Raw genomic sequence first — 23,410 nt, 5'->3', positions numbered from 1 at the left:
GGCTCTGGCAAAAGAATAGAAGTATAGTCTTTACGATATTAATGAGAACTCAATCCAAAAAGATCCAAAACCTATGTAAGTGTTGGTCTTAGTGGTCACGCAAGCAGTATGATATCCTAATACTAAATGACACGAAACACTTGAAGGTAGACATTAATATTCTTCTAACACTTCATATCATATCAGAAAATGATGACTTTGAGTCATAAAATGAGAAAAACTGACCCATAGTTTTACAACAGGCAATTTTTTGTTTGCTAAAAGTTTCCCCAGACCAAAAGCAATTTTCCACTAGCTATCCAGATCCTTTTCAAGTTAGTGTTACCCAGACAAATTGTATCAGAAATAATTACACTTATTGCTGTCACCCAAATTTCTTTATGGAAAGGTTTCAGAGAATGAACTGGAACACACTGTAAATATGAATGCAGTTTACTATTTTGTAAGGAACAAGCTTTTTCTGTTGTCTCTTTTGTAACCATTATTTAATAATGTATTCTATCAAAATAGAATACATGGCAAAGAAAATGGTTTAGGGTATAAATTCATATAGCAAAATTGTAAGTTACAGCTTACTGTAAGATGGAAGCTTTTTGGCATTGTTTACCCATAATAACCTTTTGCAGTCTTTCAACCTTGTTGAAGTCTTTAGCAGACTTTGCATTATTTGTTGATTAGGTCCAACTCTTTGCAATACAACTGAAAAGGTCTTAGCTTGATTTTCCAAGAAATGCAAATTGCATGTGGACAAGGGGCAGTTTATGGCATTTATTACACATCAAATACTCACTGCCTAAACCAGCCCTTAGATCCAAATTTTTTGTCATTATTATATTAGTTTCCTTTTTACAAGTTTTGCTTTTCTCTTTGTGGCTTGCTTTCAAACATAATTTATCACAAATAAAATGTAAAGCTAGGGGTGTAGCATATACTTGCATTCTAATAACGATACTTGAAAACACTAGCAAGACTGCAGGGAGCTTTTTAACACTTTTGATTCAACCTTCCTGATTTACAGACTGAGCAGAAGTAGTAGCTCTTCTACACAGCACAGAGAACAGAAGCATATCGTGCAATGATATCACAAAGAAATGAGCAGGTTTGGTCAGTTGTCCCATGGCTGTGTGACATATTCTGTGCTAATTAGCTGCCACTCCCATTCATGAATAGGCCAGTGATGCTGACTAGGAGAGAAAGACTCAAGAAAAAAAAAATGCAGCTATTAACTTAGCCTAGAGCCCACCCGCAGTCCTGCATTCAGCGCTGCCCCGCCCCCCCCCCCCAAGAAGGACATAAACTTGTTGGAGCAAACCCAGAGGACCACCGTGAAGATGACCAGAGGGCTGGAGCAGCTCTCCTGTGCAGACAGGCTGAGGGAGTTGGGGTTGCTCAGCCTGGAGAAGGAAAGGCTCTGGGGAGACCTTGTAGCACCTGCCAGTACCCCAGGGGGCTTGCAAGAAAGCTGGGGAAGGATGTTTTACGAGGGCTGATAGTGATAGGACAAGGGGCAACGGCTTTAAGCTGAAAAGGCGCAGATTTAGATGAGCTATCAGGAAGAAATTCTTTACTGTGAGGGTGATGAGGCACTGGCAGAGGCTGCCCGGAGAACCTGTGGGTGCCCCATCCCTGGCAGTGCCCAAGGCCAGGCTGGATGGGGCTGGGAGCAACCTGGGCTGGTGGAGGGTGGCCCATGGCAGGGGGCTTGAAACGAGGTGATCTTTAATGTCCCTTCCAACCCAAACCATTCTATGGTTCTGTGATTTTATGTGCATGAGTAACTGCAGGCAAACTCATGCTATGTAGTAATGCAGATGACACAAAGGTGTTTTAATCAGGAGTGGATGACAGAAATACAATAAGCTAAGCAAGGGAAAAAAATTATAATTCTGTAACAAAATTAAATATTGGAACAAACCTACATGTAAGAAAAAATACAAGAAAAAAAAATCATGAAGACAATTAAGCACTGAAATAGGTTGCCCCAAGACAAGCAAAATCTCTGTCCTTGGAGATTTTTACAATGCAGCCAGTCAAAGCACAAAAAAAATAAATATCAAAACATTCTGAGTTCAGTGTTGATCTTTATTTGGCCAAGAGGCTGGACAAGTGACTTCTCAAGATGCCTTCTAACCCGTATAACTTCATGATTCTATGAATCCATGTACCAGACAGGGTTCAGGGTTCCAAACTAACAATATCAGTACCAGACACAGAAGTGCTGATGCATTTAAAAAGTAAGCAAGATGCTTGAATAGAAAAGGAATGGACTGATGAATAAGACGGAGATTACCATAATACCTTTATATAACTCTAGATCTACCAGCCTCCTCACTTCAAAAGGAATTGTGCAGAAGTTGCTAGAAGCAAGGAGACACTATGAGCTCGGAGGAGTGATATCTGAAAAATTCCCTTAGTCTCATCCAAAAAAAAAACCAAAACAAAAGAAAAAAAAAAGAAAAAAAAAAAAGGAAGCATTAAGATTACTTCCTTCAGCAAGCAATTTAGGACAAAAAGATTAGGAATTTCTGGTGTCCTTTGCTCAAAGTTTAAAGTACAAGGACATTTTGTCAAATTAATAAATGGATAGTCAAGATCCAAAAAAAGAACCAGTTCCCTGGTACGTGAAGAGTTCATTACTCTTATTTGAGGATCAAAAATTAGCAAGACTGAGCAACTAAGTAGGTGTATACATGACAGAAATGCTCAGAATTGTAATAATTAGCAATCAAAAATAGCTTGGAAAAACAAGACACTAAACCAAGTCCTAATAATCAGAGTCTCGATCAATATTTTAAATGTTTAGAAAATTAACTTCCTTCAGCATTCTACATAGTTCTTACCTGATCTTTGGAAATATTTGGTGCTCTCTAGTGAAAATACTTCTTCATAAGATGGCTATCAGATATTACCAAACTCGGCAACTTTCAAGTTACACATAACATTATGATGACATTACATTGTCTAATTTTCCCCTTTTGATTTTGAGTTTCTCATTCAAAGATCCCGTCTTTAGTATATATGCAACATTTTAAATGTTGCTAGCATACTTACAACTTCAGACCTAAGATTGAATAGTTAATGGCACGAACCTCAGAAAAGGCACAAATCTGCATTCTCCTGAAAGTCACCAGAACCACCTGAAATTATTTTGATATTACACCTCTGTTGGAATAGGAAACTAATATGTTTTGTGAGAAAGTAATGACTTTCAAGAACAGTAATGAGAGGGTTTGAAACTTCTTGTTAACACTGTCACAAGCACTTCATTTGCAGTTAAAGTTTGTTAGATTTAATGTATTTTATATCTTAAAATATTAAATATTCATAATCTAAGTAGATGAGTTCTGTGGTAGTGCTAGTTGGGGAATGATGTTTTTATTTTATGACAGCTTTTAAGGCTCGAATTTCTTTTTTCATCATGCATTAGGATGCATAGTAGAAAGAGGAAAAGAGTAAGCCAAGCTATTGAATATTTCACAGAACATAGCTGTATGACGATGCCAAGTCTCTCTCTCCCCTTCTCCATAGTATCTTTTTCTGCTTCCCCTGTCCTCATTCTTTCTAGCTATTCTGTCCCACAGATATCTTCCTTTGAAAATGTTTCCAAAGGAGATAAAACTTCAAGAAGTTTTCTGCTTTGAATAAACGTGTTATTTAATTGAAATTATTCAATCCAACTAGAGTGTATAGCAAAATTAACAGGCTAGCCTAAAACACACTTTTAACATTATGGTAAAAATCTAGAAGTCAATTCTAAAGGCTTCCTGGAAATGAGCATATAATGAATTCAATCTAGTGTGAAGTAGTATGGTCGGATGAGTTTAAATATGTACTATTCAAATGCCAATATATCAGAAATGGAAACTGCAGCACAGAAGTCTGCTCTGTCATCTATATTTCAGAGCACTTCAATGCTTTGTAGCATCCACAACACTTGGCTTCTATGTTTTTGTTTAGCTGGTCTGGGAAGATAGTGAGATGGCACAGATTTACAATGACTTTGGCTCTAATAAGTGGCAAGCATAAGAATATTAAAATTCTAAGTACATCCAAACAGTGAATTCATGTCCAGGAAAAAACGTATTACTGGAAACCAACTGCAGTATCACACATTCATCTAGTAAGAAGCTTTCCTTACTAATCACAAGAACAGAACTGGAAAAAGAAATCATCAATATTGGCTTTGAAAGATCCTTACTGCACGTTTCATGAGAAGCAATGGATCTTCTGCATAGGCAGGCTGCTGGATACAATGGTGTCTCCTGAGGAACACAGAAATCTACCAGCCTGCTTCCTCATGGGTTTGGAAACACAATTGCTGCTTGTGCTAAACCAAATTAAATAATGTAAATATACGATGAGTCTACTTCTTACAGGACCCTGATCTATTATTTTTAAACCTGAGGCCTATAAAGCTGAATACTGAGTATTAATTCCATCTTCTTTGCACTTCTGTTGCACAACTGCTAGTTATTTCTGCTTAGCTGGAAATCTTATCGTTCCATTTCAAATGGGCAAAACGCATCTCTGTCTCAGGCTGTTTCACCTAACGTCATCAGAAAGGTGGTTATCAAAAATCACACTGAAATAACATCAAATAAAATTTATTCCACCTACCAGTAAGTTGAGATTTTAGATAGGAAAAAAAAAAAGAAAAGAAAGAAAAAAAAAAAGAAAGGGGAAAAAAAAAAGTCAGACAAGTCAGTTTCACCTTCATTACTCCCAAAATGCAAGATCTGTTTTTGGGGTAATGATTTAAGCTGAAGGAATCCCATGTGATAAGTATATAAAGAACAATAAAAATCTGACTGTAAAACAGAGATGCAGAAAGGTAAAATACATCCTTTCCAAAATCACTAGAGCTTCTCCCTATCAGCCAACGATTTCTACCAATGCTATTTTTCTTCAGTACAGTGCAGTTTTTGCACAACCTCGCATGCACGCACGCATATGCATTCATAGTACATGTTTTTTCCTCCACCCTTGGGTCAGATTACACTATGGTAGAATAGATCTCCATCTTCAGACTTTCTTTCTGATGGAAAACAGAAAATTAGTTTTGCTCAGTTTAATTTCTTCACTGCCAGCTGTAGCTCCTCAGACAACTCTAAACCACTTCTGTACCTCCCTGGAGTACATGCTTCAAAGACATATGGACATTTATCTTGTCATTCCCTTGTATCACCTTTGCTTCTCTATATTTCTCTTTATGTTTTTTCTCCTTTTTCCTCTATTCAGGCTTATATGTATCCCTTGACAGTCTTAGCTTTTTTCCTGCAGTGAGTTGGTAAAAGTAGGAATGCATAAACCTGTGTGTGCAAATACTTAAATGAAAAATGCAGTACCACATTGACTGAAAAAGTTGGCAAATACAGACAGAATTCAGCAAATAATTTCAGTCAAAATTTTAATAGGGAGAAGGATGTGTGGTTGAGAAAGCTGAAAATATTCACTTTTACATTTTCTAAATTAAAGATAAGTAAACCACTCTATTTCAAACATTTCCTTTATAAATGTAGGCTACTAAAAAAAAAAAATCTAACCACACTTCCAAACTAATAAACAATTGAAAATTAAATGCACAAAATGTTTCAAACCACCAATTTTTTTCCATGTATTCTTTGGTTCCAACATGAGAAACCAGTGCTTCTTTTAGACCCCACCCCACCTCTGAACTATGGCTCTTTTCCTCTCTCTGTTTTGTTGATTAATCATATATTATAGTCAGAACTATATCTGCTGCTACTCTGGGGCAATCTCTCCATCGTGCTATGACTTGCTTAGGCTGTGAAATAGTGTCTCTCTACTGGGTGTCCAGTATGGAGTAGCATTCTCTCAGAAAGTCGTGAGTATTAGATATTTTTATTTTTTCCCCTAACATGTCCCTCTGTCTTTGCGGTTTTTTTTCATTATTTCTGCTTTTTTAAAAATTCCATTTACATTTGTTCACATCTGTTGTAGGTTGCTCATATTCCTAAATTCTCTCTGTTTATGTGTGTAATTTACCTGTGTCACTGAGTGTCTCAGCTCCTCTCTGTTTGGGACAAAATTCAAATTTTGGATACTTCATGCAGAGGAATCAACACAACCCAGTTACGATTTCAGGGTTCGAAGACTGGCCAGTATTGTAGTTTGCCAAACTAACAAAGCTGAACCAAAACATAAACAACCAGCTTCATCTAACAGAATTAAGGAAAAAGCAAATCATGACCAGCAAGAGGAACAAAACAATACAAAGTAAGACTGATTCTTAGTTACCTAGTATTACAATTTATACACCCACAAGTACAGTTAGTTTCAGCAATGCAAGGTGCACATGAAATTCTACTGCTGTGATTTAAAAAAATATAAATGACAATACAGGTATGGAGCATGACAATCATAATCGAGCTGATGCACAGAATTTTAACCTCACCTTTCCAGTAGACTTTGTTCCTTTCCAAATGCAAAAATAGCAGATAGTCCAAGCAGCAAGGAGGCACAGTGCAAGTTCCCAACGAAGATTCCCAATATGTTCAATTCCATCAGATATAGCTAGCACCCTTCGTCTTCCAAGAAAAGAAAGGAAAAAAAAAAAAAAAAAGGAAAAAAATAATATTGAAGTAAACCAGCACTACATATAAAACACTGGCCTAAAACCAAATCACCTTCAACCGAGGACTTTCCTAGTTACTGACTTCTGAAAATGTACCATATTAAGATAGAAGAGCCAGAAGGAAAAAAATACAGTATTCTCAATGGATTTTACATCTCCATAAAAATTAACAAATGATTAATTTTTCCAGGTCAGTAACAAAATAAAAAATGAAAATAGCTTTTGTATAAAGTAAAAAAAAAAAATAAATCCCAAATTTCTTTGAATAAATAACTGACATATATAAGCCCCAAATAAAACACTTAGTGTTTTTTGAATTTTACTGGGTTGTTGGGTTTTTTTTCCCTCAGAAAAAAGTTATAACCTTTATTTTTACCTCATAATATTTTTTTTCATACATTTCTTTTTGTACCTGAAATTATCATTTTAGAACATTATTTTCAATACTGTCAAACATCATGACATGTTCCAGATGGATTTTATTTAGGAAACACTAATCTTAAAACATTAATATATTACAAGCAAACTTTTTTTTGTGGTAAGTGATCAGCAAAAATATGTACTGCATTTACTATTTGAAAACTGTATCTCAAATTGTAGCTACTTGGCTCTAAAAAGGTAAGTCCTTGTATATTTTAGGAACATCCCTACGCCTTGCACCTCACACTTCAGAGCCAAAGTGTTGACTAACTTAGTAAACAGGACAAAGACTGAAGAAGTTTTGGAGTTTCTTGTTATCCCAACAAGAAACAGGGAACAGAAAAATCAAGTGAGTTCCGGGTATTCACACAGGAAACCTGCAGAACCAGGCTTCAGTGTTAGTTTCCAGAAATCTGGGCTTGCATTTTAGTCACAACAATGATTTTTTAAAAATAAAAAGTATGCTTTTATTTGGGAGATGCACTGTACTTTTTATTTTTACTTTAAGTAAACATTCAGTTTAAACAAAATGTAAATTATTTAGCAGCCTGTAAATAAAACATGGGTACTACTAGTTGTATGGATGAAGAAGTTAAAAGCAAGAGCAAGAATTTATTCCTATAATGCTCAATATTTTCATGAATTCTCTTGAGATTTTTCAATTGCTCTTGAGACTGAAATAAACCATTTAATTAAAATGTAATTTTTAGATTTTTAAAAGGTAATTACAAGACTATTTTTTCAGGAATCTAGAAGTATGATTTAACTGGTATGTGAGGTCAGAAGTTGATATGGATTTAAATTCTATATATTCAGAAATTTGGAAACACCTCATCATTTTTAAACAACTTCAAAGCAAGCAGTTAGTCATTTACTAATTATATACAAAGAATAATTCATTGCAGTCTCATTCATGCCTTTTATCAGCTTAAAGAAATCTCTATAGAGATTCTATATTTCATTTTATGTGTGTTTCCATAAATTTATTTGCACACCTGTATGCACATATACACATAAAAATTTCCATCATTCAACTTTACACAAATTATCACGAGCAAACTTTTCTCTAAAACCTGTATTACCTGGTATCTATACAACCACAGAAACCCAGACTTACACTACCACCCCTCCCAGAGACATCATGACTGAAAACAAATGACCTGAATTTCACAGGTACTCTGATGTAGTTAAAAGCCCTATAATAATCACTGTTATGTACATCATGACTGTGCGTATAGTTACACAGTATATAACATATAGTTATACAATAAAATGTATTTAGGTTGAGTTTAGTATTATTTTTTTTAAAAAAATCCAACCTATATTTACCCATAGGAAATAATTCCTCCTTTTGCATTTGATTCAGTCATTAGCCAAGGCGATCAATCCAGGGAATATAAAGTATGATCATGCAACTCAAGGCCATGCCTAAAATGAATAAATGTTGGGGCTACCTGGGGAGGAATCTGATCTAGTTCTTTCTGCTTTCACTAGCAGAAGGTTGATGAGGATGAAAGGAAGTTCCTTCACCTGCCACTAATGATGGAGTAGGAGGATGGAGACATCAACAGCTGGTGGTATGGTGGGAAAATGAAAAGATGTAACTTTCAGCAAGACTTTCAGATGGCCATACAGATGCTGCAGAACCTGTTCTGTCTTTCCCACATTTCAAGAGCTGCAGCTGCTGTTCCTGCTGTGGCCCTGGGGTAAACCCATTTACAACATATGTGCTAAAAGTTTATTGTTAGCTAAGGCAGGACAAAATTTAATAGGTTAAAGAAAAAACACAAAAACAATCCCCAAACCCCCAAAGCCTCAGGTTTGTCATCTCATTTTCCAATGAACAGAGAGGTAGAAAATCCTTCCACATTTAAGAAAAAAAAAAAAAAAAAAAAAAAAAGAGAGGAGGGAGAGAGGTTACACAAACTCTTTGCAATATAAAGTGTCACGTGCTTAAATGTAAAATTACTGCCACCTCATCCACATTTTCTGCTCACCCAGTAACTAGATTTATTCATCAAAGCTTCTGCCATCACTGGCTTAGGGAGAGAAGTGATCTATCATGGAACACCCTCAGCTAGCTAAGACCTGCAAAGAACCTGAAGAACTGTCATCAAAATGCGTTCAAAAATGAAGAGAGGTATAGCTTTTAACGAAGGATACGTTTTAATCAAGAGCGGGAAGCACACATTTTGTATCTACAGTCTAGATTTGAAAATAACATCACTGAGCCATAATTTTACAGAAAGGCTGATTAAATAGATACTTAAAATTCAAGTTGATCTAAGCAATTTGCCAGATGATATCATGTGGAATTCAACTTAGGGTGACACCCACCCTCTTTATAAATTCTCATTCAAAAAGCAGAAGAAATCCTTGAATTCTTAGCTCACCTTGAATATTAGGGTGTCACTTGCAAAAGAGCCAAGACAAAAAAGTGGTATAATATGATTAAACAGGGTCTAAGCAACAAAATACCAATGAGTGTGTGCTGACAACAGGCTATGGATAACCATGTTGAAAGACACATTAAGAATGAACAGTTCACCACAGAAACCTGATGGCAAAGCAAAGAACAAGTAGCAGAGATACCTATTTTGATTGCAGGTACTAAAAAGTCTCTTTTTAACCAAAAACATTTTATAGATGGACTAAAAAGCCTTAAACTATAAATTACTGTCGTGGAAAAGAACTAGCCAATAAATATCTTGGCTTTCCTGTTCCTCATCTGGGCACCAGTGTTTCCATGCAAAGCCTACCAGACTATCTTGACCCACCAGCAAGATTTCTGCCCTAGCAGGATTAAGGAGGAAGAGTTTTGACAGATGCAGCTACTAATATCAAGAAAACATGGTTGTAGAGTAAACACTCTGACCTTTTTCAACCCTATGAAAAGAAAGCAGCATATTATTAGCCTGTTGGCACATAGCATAATGTATGGTCAGCACATCTATATACTATATACCAGCAATATGGAAATCACAGTTTTGTTGTGAGACTATACATATCCAACCGTTCTACAGTAACACACAAGTGTATATTACCTATAATTTTCAGTTTATAGCTGCAATTGATTTTTTTTTTTTTAATATTACTATATTGATTTAAAGATGCAGGTTAGAAAGAGATTGGTCCAAGTTCAGTTTGAACTTCACAATCAGATTGAGAGAAAAATCACAAGACAAGCAGAGGCAGCCTAAAGATTTTTGTATTGCTTAGAAAGGTTCTAATTTTTATTTTCAAATTACATACTACATTTTAAATTATTTTTTAATGAAAAAGAAAACTAAACCAAAAAAATATGCAGAAAAAAAACCCACCAAAAACCAGCAAATTTTTTGTGTTTGGGCCACAATAATCATGAAATGCAAACTTTTTTCATTTAGCTTTATTTTCATTGAAAAATAATAATGAACAGATTTCCTTATGTTTCAACCAAATCATATATCTTTTTCTTTTTTTTTTCTGGCTATTCAGTTATTATTTATATACACATGCACCTAAACATAAGTAGCATTTGTTTCCCAAAACTGGGAGGTGTGAGCACATGTAAGACAGCTGCAGTAACAGAAAGCAATGCCATGGAGGAATCTGGAAGCTTACTCAGCTACTGGATGCCGTAGAGCCATGAAAGACAGCACTCTGCCTGCGCTAGGTATTACAAGTAGTTACTTGCCAGTAGCACACCACGGGTATCGCCATGCTGCGGTGGTACACGAGCCAGCCAGTTCAGACAGCTCTGAACCTCAGCAGCAGACCCTGTCTTCATGACAAAACCTGCTACAGGGCAAACCCCCAGCAACAGGAGCGGCTGCTGGAGGACTGGTAAATGTATTTAAGAGAGACTGGCAACCTCCTCACTTGAAAATTTGTGCATATCTATGTGGATGAAGAACTGCATCACATCCATCACTGGTTCCCCTGAATTCCACCTGCCTCGTCTCACAGTACCTCTCAATACTCACGTCCTGCAAACAGTTACACATAGGACTACAATCACTCCTCAACTTCCACACCTGTGAATGTGTCAATTGAGATATCAAACTTTATTCAGCTGTCTTGTAGCACAGTTGCAAACTGTGTGCTGTGGGAAAAAGGCATGGGGAGCTTTCAATAATGATTCCGCTGTGCTGCCACCACATTGCAAAATAGCAATCATGATGGAAGTGTACAACTGATCCATAGCGTACTCGGGACTCAAACAGAGCTTGCAGAATTATATTAGACTCGCACCATAATCCAAATCAAGCTGTCAAAGCAATCCATTTCAGCAGCCAGTCACTTGAATTACTACGCTGTTCTTCCCTAACTGCATAAGAACTTCTTAATAAATGTTATTACTCTCTCTCTCTCTCACACTTAGAATGCTTCACACACCAAAAGATACCTTTGTCTTAAGAACGCAATTCTCAGTGAAGATTCAAGATGAGGATTTTTAAAAGCAACCAGTTTCTGAAAGCGGTCTGAAGAAAGACAATGCTCAGCCTTTTCTGAATGCTCTGTGAGAAGTCTCAGATAGCTGAGACACCTCCCTTACCCAGCCAAAAAAATCTTGGCCTGATTCTTTTGCATGGAGTGTCATAGAAAGTAAATGGCAAATTAATGGCTCAACACAATTATCCCTGCTGCTCCCATTTAAAAAAGGCATGGTGCTAATCATCTTCAACTGTTAGCACCAGATTGAGTACTTAAATATACTGAAGTGCTGTAAATGGTTGTGTATTTTCTTTGTTCAAGCAGAACAAAGGTTTAGTGTTTCCCTTAGAAAGTAAGCACTAAGTCCAGAACCTATAATTAAACTATAACATACAAGGTATGCAATGAATAGATTCAAGGAAGAGAAAGTCTTGTGTAGAGGCTAGCAGTGATTTCCTCAGCAGGCACCACACAGCTCTCCCCAGTGCCAGGGCCTTAGCTCTCCTGAAACTACCTGAAACCGCCGCAGCAGCAGGAGGTTTTGAAAGGCGGTGGCACGCAGCACATGACGGTCTCACAAAGCCTCAGGTCAGTCTCACTGTAGATACCCGCATATCTACTCTTATTCAACATCAATAAAACAGAAAGGGGGAGCATTTTAAAAATACATGATTCTCCTCCTGCATCCAAAAAGTGAGGTTGATGTATTCAGGGGTCAGGAGAGTTGATCACAGCTTCTTGCTTCTCGGCAGTTTAGCTTCCATCTAAAAGCTGCCCTGACCTTGCATAAATCACACAAACAAAACCAGAAAGAGTGTAGCCTTCACTATAAGTCCCCTACACTACCTTCTTCTCCTTATCCCTTAATGCAGGGAAAGAGAATGAACAGCAGCAGTGAAAGTGATACTTTCAGTTTTGAGGTAACAAGCATTTGAAAAAGAGTAGTTCTATAGTAAGATCTATAGCTCAACTGGTTTAATTCATACTTGCATGGAGGGAAAAAAAATAATCTTTTTCCTTATATATGTATCAAGTCTTTTTAAACCTAAAGGTCTTTAAGAAAAATCCCCCAAAATTAAATGAGGGGAAATACTTTAACAGATATTTCATTGGAATGCCTTGAAACTTTATCATTAGAACTAACTACTAGTTAATTACTACTCTTAACTACTACTTTTTAACCACTGCCACTGTCTTAAGGCCTAAACATACTTACCTTCAAAAAAATACCGCAAACTCATCTACCTTGCAGGGCATTTAGGGGAAAGATAGTGCATTCAGGAAGGCTATCTAATGTTCTCTTAATAAATGAAAGTTTCCAGAAAGCATTGTACTTTTAAATAAATATATATAAAAAAAAAATCAACAATAATTCTGAACCTAGAGGACCACTGTAGCTGCCAGTATGACAAACTGGAGGTAGCTATACTGCATTTTCTGCCAACAACTTAAGACTATGTGCAACTTTGCTGAAAAAAGGTTTGTCTTTCACAGAGACCTGCAGATACAGATCATTAATGATTTTTTAATCTAATTGAAAGCAGAAATTGCTGAGAGTCTGAAAAGATTTGCTGCAGGTATTGTTTGCTTTCTTGTTGTAGCTGTTTTGGGATTTTTTGTTTTGTTGTTTAAAAATACGCAGCACTTCAGTTTCTTGAACTGGTCAATAGCCTGGGAAAGAAGCCAGGGGACTGGTGGCATTTCAGCATCTTGAACAGAATATTGAGGGAAATAAGCTACATTGATATTAGGGTTAGTTTGGAATGCAAAGGTTAACTCAAACCATAGTAATGTTTTTAATTCTGTAGTAGCAAATCATTAATTCTACACAGGATATTTTGATTGTAAATAGAAAGTTGTATTTAAACCAGAGTGAATTTTTATGTGTCTCACACCCAAAGACACACTGCGTTTGAAGGTTTCACTACCTCTAGTCACACATATAACTTGACTAAATATTATTGAAGGAAGATTTTTACTTTTCTTACATAATACAGAAGTGATAAAAGTTACAAGAATCTAACGAATAAAAGATAAATTTAAGTGTAATAACAGGACATATATCTTAAGGGTGGTTTTCTTTATGTTTCCCATTAGCCATTAGAAATGCTGATGTTTGGTCCCAAGTGTATTTACAACTAGACTGAACAAAATCATGACATTATTACTACAGTGTAGATTTATCCTGGTTACAGCTTATAGTACCAAATATTGTAAGCCTATTTTTAGCTTATAGTTTAACTTGAATTAAAATGTAAGCAAGGATTAAAAAAAAACAAACAAAAAACCATAGACAGAGTTGGTAAGAGACAAAAGAGCCATAGGAAAATTTCAGCATGCTTCAAGTACACATGAAATAACATACTTAGCAAAAACCAGACAGCATACAATGACCTTTTCCTACCTACATTCCAGGAACATACTGTTGCTAATGGTTACCTCTGTTCTTCCAATTAACATCATTATATGTATCTGCGCTAGCAAAATTTAGAACAATAAAATCCTGTGAAGAAATTATTTTTAGAAGTATTATATACTTAGCTGAAAATGTTTTTAATTTGTTTGAGAATGTACTAAACCACCTTTCAATTTAGTAGTTCAGTACATCTGACGGGAGGAATTCCTCTGTTGTTGGGATTGCTGTAGAGGGGCATATTATGAGATAACTGCTGCTTCTGACAACTCAATAGCTGAAAAGTAACCTTTCCATCCAAATTTGAAAACGAACATTTTGAAAGCTTACAATACTACGTTACTGGCTGGGAGAACACTACATTTTCCTGGGAAAGAGTGTCTTTAATAAAGTGTTCCAATGCACAGAGTTGTACTAGGCTCTTGAATAGAAAGAGGATTAACTGCTGCCAACACATTGTTGAAATGAATGTACCGGCGTACTTATTGCATTATTTCATGATTTGGAAAGCTGAAGAACAGATTCAATCTATTTGAAGAAGGTCCCTTCATGTTCCTTCTCTGATTTGGAGCAGTTTCCAAGACATTTTTCTTTAAACAAAAACCACCCAAACAGAGGCGGCAGCCTCTTGAGGTCACTTCTCCATCTGTATCTGTTCAGCCAGGAACATAGGTGGCAATGTTCCTTTTTACTCTGGGCCAGATTCTGTCCTCAGAGCATGCTGTGCGGAATGAAAGGAAAACAAAATGAAGTCACTAAGCAGCAGCAGTGCTACTGCACCGGGGTCTTTCTTATTACATGTTTTGGTATGCACCTTTCATCGTGCAGATTTTTCAGGCCCAGTCCATATTTACCTTGTGAACCTTGTTACCATGCTCCTTGTACAAAAAGCATAACATTTGAGTGACAGTGCTGCAGATTTCCCATCAGTTTATTAGAAAAGTGTCAGTACCTTTCAGACATCCTTTATTCCTGTGTTAGAGTTTAAATTTCTATCTGAAGACATGTTTTCCAAACTCTCATCTTTCTTTCTCTCATTGCATTCATGCAGTTAAAGGCCTTTATTTTTTTGTGAAAATACATTGGTTTGAGCATTTCATACACAAATTCAAGCATCATGTGCAAGTATACAGCTTCTGACACGCAGAAACTTGAGCAGATATTAACTGAATTCTGAAAATGGTGGGATTCAGTTTCCATGTACCAGAACCCTCTCTGGATCCTTGAACTGCTAGGCCAGGGAGCTACCAGCCTCCCAGGTTCTGGTAAACACCGCCATGAAGACAACCACAGCATGGATTGCTGCACTGCCAGAGGCTTATTCAACTAGTTCACAGTCATAAAACCTGACTCATTTGTAAGGCCATAATGATTGCAGTACTTCCAAAACTCTGGAAGGCTGAGATGTTTGCTGGGAACACACGAAAAAGCAAAAGGTGACATGATTTTTGTCAGAGATGAGAGGCAGCCACTTATTTAATGTTTGTGAAATGCTATTTACTAATGAGTGTGGCCAGCCACACAACTACAGGAATGGCTTAGAAACAGCTCTTTTGAGTTGTTTCACCACCAGCAGCATTTGTTCTCTCTTGTCTGAATCACTGTAGCTTTCCCACTCTGATAGAGAATCCTAAAAATTGCAGGCTCACCTGACCCTGCACCCTCCCTAGGCAGTGGTGCTGTGAGTTCTTGCTCAAGTCAGTGCTTCCTCAGCATTTATGACTGCAAGCAGTTTGAAAGGATCTCTCAGGTACTGAGATTGCTTCTTTCATTCTATGAAAACACTAAGCTCTGCCTAACAGCACGGAGTTTCCTGTACTGAAATCATCTCTCAGGGAGTTGCGACACTTCCCTGCGGCTGTCTAATCTGCACTAATTCTTGTCTAATTTGGAAGAGAGGATGATCCATGCATCTGGGCTGCATAACCTCAAAGGTGGAAAAGGAACAGCTTAAGAGGAACAAAAAGTTTTGAAAGAATGCTTATTTTATAATAATACATAAATATACAGGCAGTTATATTTCAGAGAAGGCTCTATTGCTTGAGTCAGTAGCCTCCAGTTTACCGACTAGACACTCTGAAACTCTCATAAATTAAGGAGTAACGGCTAAGAGAAGGCGAGTTCACCCACCTTTCTTTGAATATAGGGAAAGTAAAAAAAACAGTATTAAACAGCATGCAAGAAGCTAAAGATTTTCAACAGCCTTCTCCACTGCCTTAGACACTCATATGATAACGGTACTCATATGATAAACTTAAAAAATCTGTGCTGAATGCTAAAGGATATAGAACTATGAAACCAAAAGGCTAGCAGTTAAGTTTGTAAAATTCTCAGGGCTTTTCTCTAAATCTACATATACTATATATAGGACAAGGATTTTCCTTCAATAAAATGAACATTAAAAGGGTTTTCTTGTTACTTTTCTGCCCAGTTTATTACTGTATTTATTACTTGTACTGTTTTCCAAGGTTTCTCTTCTCTGGCATGGTTCATTACCTCTCAATACAAGAAAATGTAAAGAATGGTACAATATTGTCTTAGGCAATAGGTATAGCAACATTCTATGTGCTAGTGACATCAAATCTGTGAAACATTTTTCAGTTTTAAGATATAAATCATACATCCTGTTCTATACTTTACAGGACTATATATTATCAGGTAGCTGCCAAATAAAGTAAAGGAGGCTCTCTGAGCTCCACTTAGTGAACAACACTCAACAGAATAAAGAAAAAAAAAATCATAGAAGAGAACCTACCTGATGCAGGACTTAAGACAAAAATGTGTGGGAGGCCTCTCCCTTTTACAGGAAGGGAACACGTATTTTAACAGGGATAACCTTTATAATGGTAAGCCCTGGAGTACAATATATACTACATACTATTCCTATACTGCATATAATATACACTGCATTGCCCATATGAATATCAAAACTTAGCAACACGTGTGACTTGGGCTGCATGTTAATTTCATTCTGATTTCACTTGCATCCATGTTATACAGTCTCGAACCTCAGTAGGAATGAAGGAAACAAGCATTCAGAAGACACACTGCATGACTGGCTAGTGCATGAACCCTCCTTTGGCTTGCTAACCTGCAACGTGACAACAACGTGGGAAAAATGACATACTGAATGGCATGTCGATAATGTTAATACCATATAGTGGGGCATATCTTTGAGAAAGAGAATGCCTTAAAAAGAAAGGATCCTTTTCAGACTATCTTTTTTCCCTTCTAGATTCTAACATTTACAAAACTAGTCATGGTCTGGTTGTGTCAGGTTCTTACCCAGTGCAGAAGCACGGTACTCACTGAAGCACCTCCAGAATGAGCATGGATACAACCACAAAGTTGAACAAAGGTAATCTTCCAGTGAATTTGTAGCAGATGTAGTCACTAAAAGTTTATGATCTTTGAAATGAACAGAGAGAGGAGTACAGGTGCCAAACTACCACTGGAAGTCACTATGAGCTGACACTTTCACTTCCCTGAAAGTTACATATCCAGAACTGACGAAGGATACAGAATCTGTGCGTTGTACAAACCTCTCTTTTTAAGGTTTCATGTAAACTCTAAAATAGGAAATCTAACATATCCACAGATTTCTGAAAGTGCTACAAATAATCCTTGCCAGATATTGCTGGATACCCACTTGTAGTCTCCAACCATTGGTGCTCAATGATTAGAAAGATGCATTTCAGCTTTTAGCCTCTAAAACTATAAGAAAACTGCTGGAAATCCACTTAATCCATACTTGGCTATTTTAAAAAAGCCCAAAAAAACCCCACCCAAACCCAAAAAAACCAGCAGACAGACAATCCCCAGTGGTGACATTAGCAACTATCCCTCAGCTACAGCATTATACACAGCTCTAAAATATTTACCTCTTCAGCATACTTTCTGTGACCTACACATTCTTAGTTGAGCCACATTTGCTGCTGCTCAGCCTTGTTCATTGCTCTTAAAGGCCTGACAGGGCTGAATGTTGTTCCATTTATTATCCATTTTTACACTTCTTATCAAATTAAAAGGGAAGATTAATCTCCCCTCAGCAGATTTCTCTAACATTGCTAGTACTACTTGAAAATAATGACATGTATCAACCCCTGCCCCTCATTAAAGTCAATACTCAAGTAATGTGACACTACTCTAGCAACTACTGTATATATACACATATTGATTTTTTCATTTTTTTATGTATATGTGTGTTTGCATATATCCATAGCAAGAGACAGAGACAGTGATGAAAACACCCCACTTCTCTAGCCATTCCTGACCTAGTTTCCTCCAACCTCTTTCACTGAAGTCATGGCAACTTCTCCTTAACCAAGTCTGAGAGTTTAATCCTGTCGAATAATGTTTTTGTACTGTTCCACTCACCTCTGCTCTGTAGTTTCTAGGTAGTCTTAACATATCTAATGACTCCTTCAGTCTTTTTGCAGTTTTCCCCCACTCCTCTCTGAAGGTGTCATGCAGTGACAAAAATCTAATTTTTATTCACCTTCTGAGTGACATAAACTAGTTCAGCACACAGCAGCAGCTGTGAAATGAAAGCACCTAGCAACATAAGTCAACCTGATGGCTCCCAAAATTTGTGTTGAGCATTTTAGACAGTCTGTAGGCTTGTACTCAGTTGTTCATTCTTAACTAAAATGTTCATAAAATGGGAACTACAGACCACAGAAAATTGATAACTGTTCCATGATTTTTTAAAGTAGTCCTTCATAACAACCTCTTGGCTACAAACTCGTGTAAAAAATGAACGACGGTATGCTTTTATCGCTGTCATTACCCTAACATTACTCTCTGAAATTACTCTGTCAACATATTTTGTATACTCACTGGCCCTGTACTAAATCCTACCTACAAAAACACCCTAGAGTGGAAATGCAAAGGAATAGGGGGACAAGGCAGTGAAGAATGACTAATCGGTCAAAACGAGAAAAAAGGCAACTCCAAATGCACAGGAGCTATTTTGGGAGGTCGTAAGTCCTTTGCCCACATTTAGAGCTACTGGGTCTTCATAATAGCACTTGCAACTTACAGTACAATTCTTAATCAAATAAATTCAGATAAATTCTACTGACTCCATTTTTTATTTGTAAATGAAAACCAATAGTCAGCAGAGTTGAAATCATTAAAAATTAGCTGTTGAAGGGACTTTTTGGAGATATCAGCCATTTTCCTTTCCACACAGACAACTACACCTACATCGTTTCAAAGCCTGCACTGACTGATATTCTGTAACCTTCATATGAATTCCAAAGCAATATTTAGTAAGTCTTCCTCAAGAAGTCCTCCTGACACTGCAAATCAATTTCTTTGCAGCCATATAAGAATTTAGTGGAAAACAGTGAAAAATTTACCATTTTTTTTCCCCAGTCTGTGTTCACTATTGGGTTTTTTGCACAGCACGAACATCTCTTTTCAGCATTTAATTTGACTAAACAAAACCCTAAGCAACCACTCAACCACTCCTTTTGCTAATGCCCTGAATCTACAAAGTCATACTTTAAAAATATTTTTAGTGTCTAAACTTTTTTTTTTCCTTTTTTTCTTGCGATTATACTTTTTCAAGAGTCAAAAATAGATACAGGCTTGCTTAACTATTTGCTTTATGCAGTAGCCTGGCCAAGATAGCCAAGAAGTGGATGTGACTTGTTTAACATTGTTTTCAGTTACTTGAGCATCTTTAAAATTCTTTGCACCAAGGCCCTTAAGGTTCTCTAATTTCAAGACAGTAAGCAAATCTAATGGGCACATTCTTTGACAGTTGAAAGTGACAGCCTATTATTTACAAAACCACATGCATATTTAAAATATTCCAGAGGTATTGAAAAATATGGCTTGGGAGAGTTACATGCTATTTGTTTACACATCTAGACTTGCAAACAGAATTCCCATTGTAAACTGGTGGAGAGAACATTACTGGGGAGGGCAAAACACCAGTGTAACTTTTCGGCTTGTCCTATGCAAGACACCTCTCTTCTGTAAAGGAGCTACTGAGGTGGACTAATTGGTTTGAGGCAGCAATTGCCACGAACTGTATCTTGCTTTTAGTTTTCTATAGGATTTAAAAGTTTGTTTAGATACAAGTGTAGGAGGCTATGCATAATAATTCTTAATGAAGGGATGAGATCACTTTGGTATTTGTACAAAACCAGATGCAACTGAAAGGCAGCCTTTCAGCAGAGATCTTCTCTTTTATAAGTAACAAAACAAAACAAAAAAAAAACCACACCAAACATCCCCCCCCAAAAAAAACCAAAAACCCAGCACCTACAAGAAACCAATTAAAATCCTAGCAAAGCCAGAAGAAACATGCCTGGTTATTTTGGCATGTTCTGCAATTGACTGATTTGGCCAAGCCTGTCACGGCACAGCTAATGTTTTGCTATTTTAGACCTTTCGGGTTTTGTGTTTTTTGGTTGTTTGTTTTTTTTTTTTTTTTTTTTTTTTATTTCCCTACAAGCAAACTATGTTTCTAACAAATAATTCCTTCCCTGCAGTATCAAAAAGTGCATATATAGGTATATATGTCTTTAAACATACATTTCTAAATTAGCAACAACAATGAAAAAGCCCTTAATGCTACTAATTCTTAAAAAAAGTTTAGCATTCTTCAGCAAAACTGGGTATCTGAGCCAGCAGCTGCAAAAGGTCACAGTTTAAGCACGTCACTCAGATCCCTGTACATGTTTTCCAACTATTAGTAGGCAATAATATCATTGCTAGAACTTTTACAATTGTGTAATTAAGGGTTATTTTAAATAGCTCATGTATGATCCTTGCTACAAAAATGTAATTTCTATTTCTGCCAGCACTGCAGGCCAAAACTTTCCCATATTTTATTGTAGGAACCAACCAAATGCTACACATTCCCAAAAGACATTTTAAGTTGTAGATAGTGAAATAAATGTTTTATGAACTATATCTGAAATAACAGTATCATTCTAAATAACTAGGAAAATAAAAAATAAAAATTGTTCATGGTACCTTCACAACCAAAGAAATGGTTATTATTACCCTAAGTACCTACAACTACTGAAGAGGAGTTTGTAATGTTTTAAAGTTAGTTTTCCAAAACTTAAAAGCTGTGCCTCCTAACACCAAATTTTTATTATTTAAAACTTTCCATTACAAAATCTTGTTTTCAGATACAAATATATTTATTCAAACTCCTACGGTTTAAGCAAACTATTTTATGATGATTACTTTCAAAAATTTTAATGGTGATTTTTGGCTTCACCCAAAACACAGACATAGGAAAAAATACTTATTGCAATAACCTGACACTTGACTTACCATTGAAGAAAAATAGAAAAGTTCGCATTGCCAGACGTCATCAGGATACCGATAAAAACCTTCCTAGAATCCTCCATCAAAATACTTTAATGCTGCATACTTACTACTAACTTTGCACAATTTAAAGACATCTGGAAGAAAAAACCCACACACAGAGGACTGGGAGTTAGCGAGACTTGAAGATAAACTGGACTGAGAATGTCTGGACAAGGAGGCCAGTTTCTCACACTAACAGACAGGCATGAGGAGAGGAAGAGAAGCAATGGGCAGAAGGAAGAAAAGTCTTGTAGAGGAATGAAGCTGGGTTAATTAGCATTGATAATATACAGCTGTGGGCTGGCTTCAGGGGCAGTGGGTTGGCTGATGTAGACAAGGTGCAGCTGTGGCTGGTTCTGTTAAGGGGTTGAGAGCCAATGAAGAGAGAGCAGCCGAGGAAGAGAGGGGAGGAAGAAGCAGAGAGAAGAGAGTGGGCCCTGGATGAGGTGAGACGAGAAGGCAGCAGAGGGACTGTATGAAGAGTGTACTGGTATGAGATGGTAAAAGACCTTGTTGCAGCTTGATAATTTGGGGAGTGCTGCAACGCAGTCTGTGATTAGCTGGCCAATGAATTTAGGGAGCAGATGAAAAATGTTTAGGGAGTTATAAGACCATAGGTGGGTGAGCAACTATCCTGACACTAGATGCAAGTTTGGGGTGTGGACAACTGGCTGTATAAAGTGACTAGGACTAGCTGGCTAGAGGTGGAAAGCAGTAATACATCCAATTTGGAGACAAGTCAGAGGACAGTTTGAACTGCCCAAGAAGAGACTAGGATGAATTACAATCCAGAGAAAAGACAGCAGTAGGAAGTATACGTGGGAATATTAGGATTGGATGTAATTCTAGGGCAGGATACTAAACTAGATGGTTGTGGTGGGGATGCCAGGCAGACACTATCGTTGAGCAGGGAGTAACAAATCAACTGTGGAATTAAGATAAGAACTGCGATAGCGCACCAGTGTCCCAGAAGCATGCTGACATCTAGATTCCATCTGAACAGACCTTTCAAAGTTTCTGGAACTAAGATTAGAAACATGAGGAAAGAAGAGTTGATTTGCGCAAACAGAGGGAAGAGGTTAGGATAGGAAATGAACAATTTAAAAGCTACCCCATCATGCTGGAAACCCATATTCATAGCCCTTTCATACCCTAAAGCCTATAAAGTTTTCTACCAAGAGAACTCCCTAGCTATCACGTGTCCTGCTATTCTGCAGTAGGTGGATTCAGAAAAAGCTTTCACTCTCCTGTTAGCACTGTGTATAAACAATTAAATATTTATTGGCATAAAGACTGGAACTGGATAGTATAACTATTAACCTATAAAGTATCAGAACAGTTTCCCTCAGTCCTTCTTGTCCTTACATATCCCCTCCAATCTAAACCATCTAAACTAGTAGTGAGACAGTGGGAGAATAATCCTTCTGGCCAAGGCACCTGAGAAGCAAGATGTTAGCATCCCAGTTTATGCTCCACGATTACTTAACTTTTACACAAAGCAGAGCAAGATCAAGAAAAGACGGTGAGATTCCCACCCATACAGAAGAGTGGAATATATGTATTCAACTTCTTTCAAGCAAAATACAATGAAGAGAGTCTTCTAAATACTGACTAATTAGACTAAAGATTACAAAAAGTTATTTTTAAAAATAATTTTCTTGCAAGTGCTCAAAAAATATTTTGTTCGGAATGAAATTGCAATTACTTGTTTCAAGCAAATATTACTGTGTCTTTAACTTTTTTAAAATCTTCATCTTTGGACAAAGCTGACAAATATATTTTCTGGTTTGTTAATTGAAATAAAATGTGTGCAATCCTAATGCTAAATAGCATGAAAAAACATCTTGGGCTCCTTATACGTCTTCCTTTTACTCTCTCTGTAGCTCAGATCCCCTTCTGTAAAATAGGAATAATTTGAACTGATCAATATTTTTGTGAAGATCAGTGAAAGCGTAAATAATCATGAAAACTGTGACTGTAAAGACATTGACATCATGAGTACCCTAGAAAGCCTTGACTGAATTAATAACATTGTCAGCAGAACAGGAACCTAATAATAATGAGGATATAAACCAAAAGGAAATGAACAAATAGAAGAACAACAACATATTGAATACCTGCACAGTGTTTCCTCCCGATCCATACTCTAGCAAAACCAAAGCAGATCTATTGAAAAAATATTAAGTGGTTCTTCAACTAAAGAAATCTATACCCATAAAAGATGTGAA

The 23,410-nt window shown here is 36.8% G+C and overlaps 1 protein-coding gene across 2 annotated transcripts in view; it reads right to left on the bottom strand.

The window, feature by feature from the left end:
- The window catches only part of SLC6A11 (solute carrier family 6 member 11), a 133,387-nt gene that overhangs the window by 96,836 nt on the left and 13,141 nt on the right, over positions 1-23,410 (bottom strand). For both annotated transcript variants that reach the window (XM_080386162.1, XM_080386163.1), the window contains one exon: positions 6,416-6,548. In XM_080386162.1, the coding sequence (XP_080242288.1) occupies positions 6,416-6,548 (133 nt within the window). The remainder of the gene's footprint in view (positions 1-6,415; positions 6,549-23,410) is intronic.

The sequence above is a fragment of the Falco punctatus genome, assembly GCF_963210335.1.
Source record: "Falco punctatus genome assembly, chromosome: 4".
Lineage (NCBI taxonomy): Eukaryota > Metazoa > Chordata > Aves > Falconiformes > Falconidae > Falco > Falco punctatus.
Note: the sequence above shows the minus strand (reverse complement) of the source record. Positions and strands in the feature narration are given on the sequence as shown.